The sequence below is a fragment of the Carlito syrichta genome, unplaced genomic scaffold, assembly GCF_000164805.1.
Source record: "Carlito syrichta isolate Samal-C Ts95f unplaced genomic scaffold, Tarsius_syrichta-2.0.1 Scaffold315161, whole genome shotgun sequence".
Classification (NCBI taxonomy): domain Eukaryota; kingdom Metazoa; phylum Chordata; class Mammalia; order Primates; family Tarsiidae; genus Carlito; species Carlito syrichta.
This window is the reverse complement of record NW_007259257.1, coordinates 25,756-28,362: the sequence shown is the minus strand read 5'-3', so window position 1 is coordinate 28,362 and position 2,607 is coordinate 25,756. Positions and strand designations below refer to the sequence as shown.

Below are 2,607 nucleotides of genomic sequence, written 5' to 3'. Positions count from 1 at the left end.
AAATCAATAAATTAGCTGGGCATGTTCGTGCATGCTTGTAGTCCTAGCTACTTGGGAGGCTGAGGCAGAAGGATCACCTGAGCCCAGGAGGTTGAGGCTGTGATGAGTCCCGATTGTGCCACTGCACTCTAGCCTGGCTGACAGAGTGAAACTCCAACTCAAGAAAAAAAAATTGAAATGTGAAATGTGTTACAATTGAAATGTGAAATGGGCTGGAGTCAGTGGCTCGTCCTGTAATCCCATCACTTTGGGAGGCCGAGGCGAGTGGATTGCCTGAGTCTGCAGGTTTGAGACCAGCCTGGGCAACTTGGCGAGACCTCGTCTCTATAGTAAATCAAAAAATTAACTGGGTGTGGTAGTGCATGCCTGTAGTTCCAACTATCTGGAAGGCTGGGGCGGAAGGATCGTTGGAGCCCAGCAGTTTGACACTGGGGTGGCCATGAGCGTGCCACTGCACTCCAGCCTGGGTGACAGAGTGAGACTCCAACTCAAAAAAAAAAGAAATGTGAAATGTAAATGAATCCTGTTGGTGACAGTACGGGTACTGCTGATACTACTATGACTATTTATTTGCATTTGTAATTGAAGGAAACACTACATTTCACTAATACGCTGGTGGAAATAATGGTGCGATTTTTTTTTTTTTCCTGTTCATGTTCACAGACCCCTATGAATCTACCCCTGAAATAAATTGTGGCCCTCAGGTTAAACACTTTTGCTGCAGCGCCTTCACATAGCAGGCAGAGAAAACGTTGACTAGCTGATAGGTCACTGCTCTGAAATTTGCTGCCTTGGTTTTGCTCCACCAGCCTGCCATTCTCTTTTGGCCTTGTCCTGCCTTCATGCCTCTGGATAGTGCCTCAACTCCCAACTTGGCTCCTTGTTTCTGTCTAAGCTGGTAGAGTGTTGGAGTATAGGGATTGTTTTTTAGTACTCTGTGTGCTTTGGCTTGAGGAAGGTGACTGTTATTTTGCAAAAACTGGTGGGAGTGAGCCCAGTTTTCTATAGGGGAAGGGGCCAGACTCTTTCCTTCTTTTTTGGAAGCTAAGGACCAGAGCTGACGTGGAGGATGTCTTTCTACCATGAAAGCATATCTGGTACCAAGAGTCCAAGCCCCTTAAAATGCTTTGCTTCCTGTGTCTGCAGGAAAGAAAAAGACCTGGGCTTAGAGTCTGCAGCTAGGAATGGACAGGATGTACATCTCTGGCTCTTGGAGCTGGCTCACCAGCCTCTTTTTTTCCCCCCTCTCTCATGCAGGGCAAGTTGGCCTCCTTTTTCCTGTCTAGAGTGGATGCCGTGAGCCCTCAGCTCCAGCAGGTAAAGGGAAGGGAGGGAGATAGAGATCCTGGGAATCTGAGCCTGAAACATCTCTTATCGCTCCGTCTTAGCTTTTCTGTGTCATTCCTTTGGACCATGTTCCCACTTCCTCCCTGTTAACATTTGCTATTCTTAGCTTCTGCCTTTGTCTGCCCATCTGAGTTCCTTGCTGTCATTGTCCCTTCTCGTGTTTGTCTCAGAGCTCTCTTTGATCTCCATCTCTTTTGGGGATTAGTGGAATTGGGGATTCTGTGACTGGGCTAGATCTCATCTGACCAGGCTTCTGTGTTTTCTTTTGCAGTTGGCCTGTGAATGTTATTCCAGACTGCCCTCTTTAGGGGCTGGCTTTTCCCAGGGCTTGAAGCACACCGAGAGCTGGGAGCAGGAGGTGCATAGCCTACTGGATTCACTGCATAGCCTGCTGGGGGCCCTGTACGAGGGAGCAGAGACCGGTAGGGACCATCGCTGGTAGAGTCGGACAGTGGTTGAGGGGCTTGGCAGGAGGGAACAGGATGGGGGTCCAGAGAGGTGGGGCAGTTAGTTTCTAAACAAAATGAACTGTTAGATTAGATAGGTCATCCACCACAAATGAAAAGGGGAGATGGAAGAAAGACCATGTGTATAAGATGTTTGCGTTTCTGTCTAGCTCCCGTGCAGAGTGAAGGCCCTGGAGTGGAGACACTGCTTTCCCCCTCAGAAGATGGTGAAGCCCATATACTTCTCCGGCTTCGGCAGAGGTTTTCGGGACTGGCTCGCTGCCTGGGGCTCATGCTCAGGTGTGTAGATGTTGGAGGGAACGGGGCATGGGGCAGGAGGGGTTGAGATGGGCATTTCATCTTTGTTGTGAGATTGAGGTGGGTGTGGAGTCACGATGGGGAGCCTTCTCTGACGATCTCCCTGCTCTGATTCTCTTTAGCTCTGAGTTTGGGGCTCCTGTGTCTGTCCCTGTGCAGGAAATCCTGGATGTCATCTGCCGAACCCTAAGTGTCAGTAGCAAGAATATTGTAAGTGGGATTTGTCCTCTATTCATAGCCCTTTCTCAGGAGCCTGGGCAACCAGGAAAGCACTGAAGTAGGATCTGAAGCTCCCCAAACAGTGTCACCCCAGCACTGTCCCATCTCATTTCCTTTTGTCCTGTGTGTCCCTGACACATGTACTCACTGTCAAAAGTGGATTTGAGCTGGGCTCGGTGGCTCACCCTGTAATCCCGCGCCTTTGGGAGGCTGAGGTGAGGGGATTGCCTGAGCCCGCGGGTTCGAGATCCGCCTGGGCAGCGAGACCTCATCTCTA

General features: G+C 49.9%; 1 protein-coding gene across 1 annotated transcript in view; it reads left to right on the top strand.

The window, feature by feature from the left end:
* Positions 1-1,251: 1,251 nt before the first annotated feature.
* The window catches only part of LOC103274986 (proline-, glutamic acid- and leucine-rich protein 1), a 5,711-nt gene continuing 4,355 nt past the window's right edge, over positions 1,252-2,607 (top strand). The window contains exons 1-4 of the mRNA XM_021706113.1: positions 1,252-1,317; positions 1,619-1,769; positions 1,964-2,093; positions 2,234-2,321. Of these exons, the coding sequence (XP_021561788.1) occupies positions 1,252-1,317; positions 1,619-1,769; positions 1,964-2,093; positions 2,234-2,321 (435 nt within the window). The remainder of the gene's footprint in view (positions 1,318-1,618; positions 1,770-1,963; positions 2,094-2,233; positions 2,322-2,607) is intronic.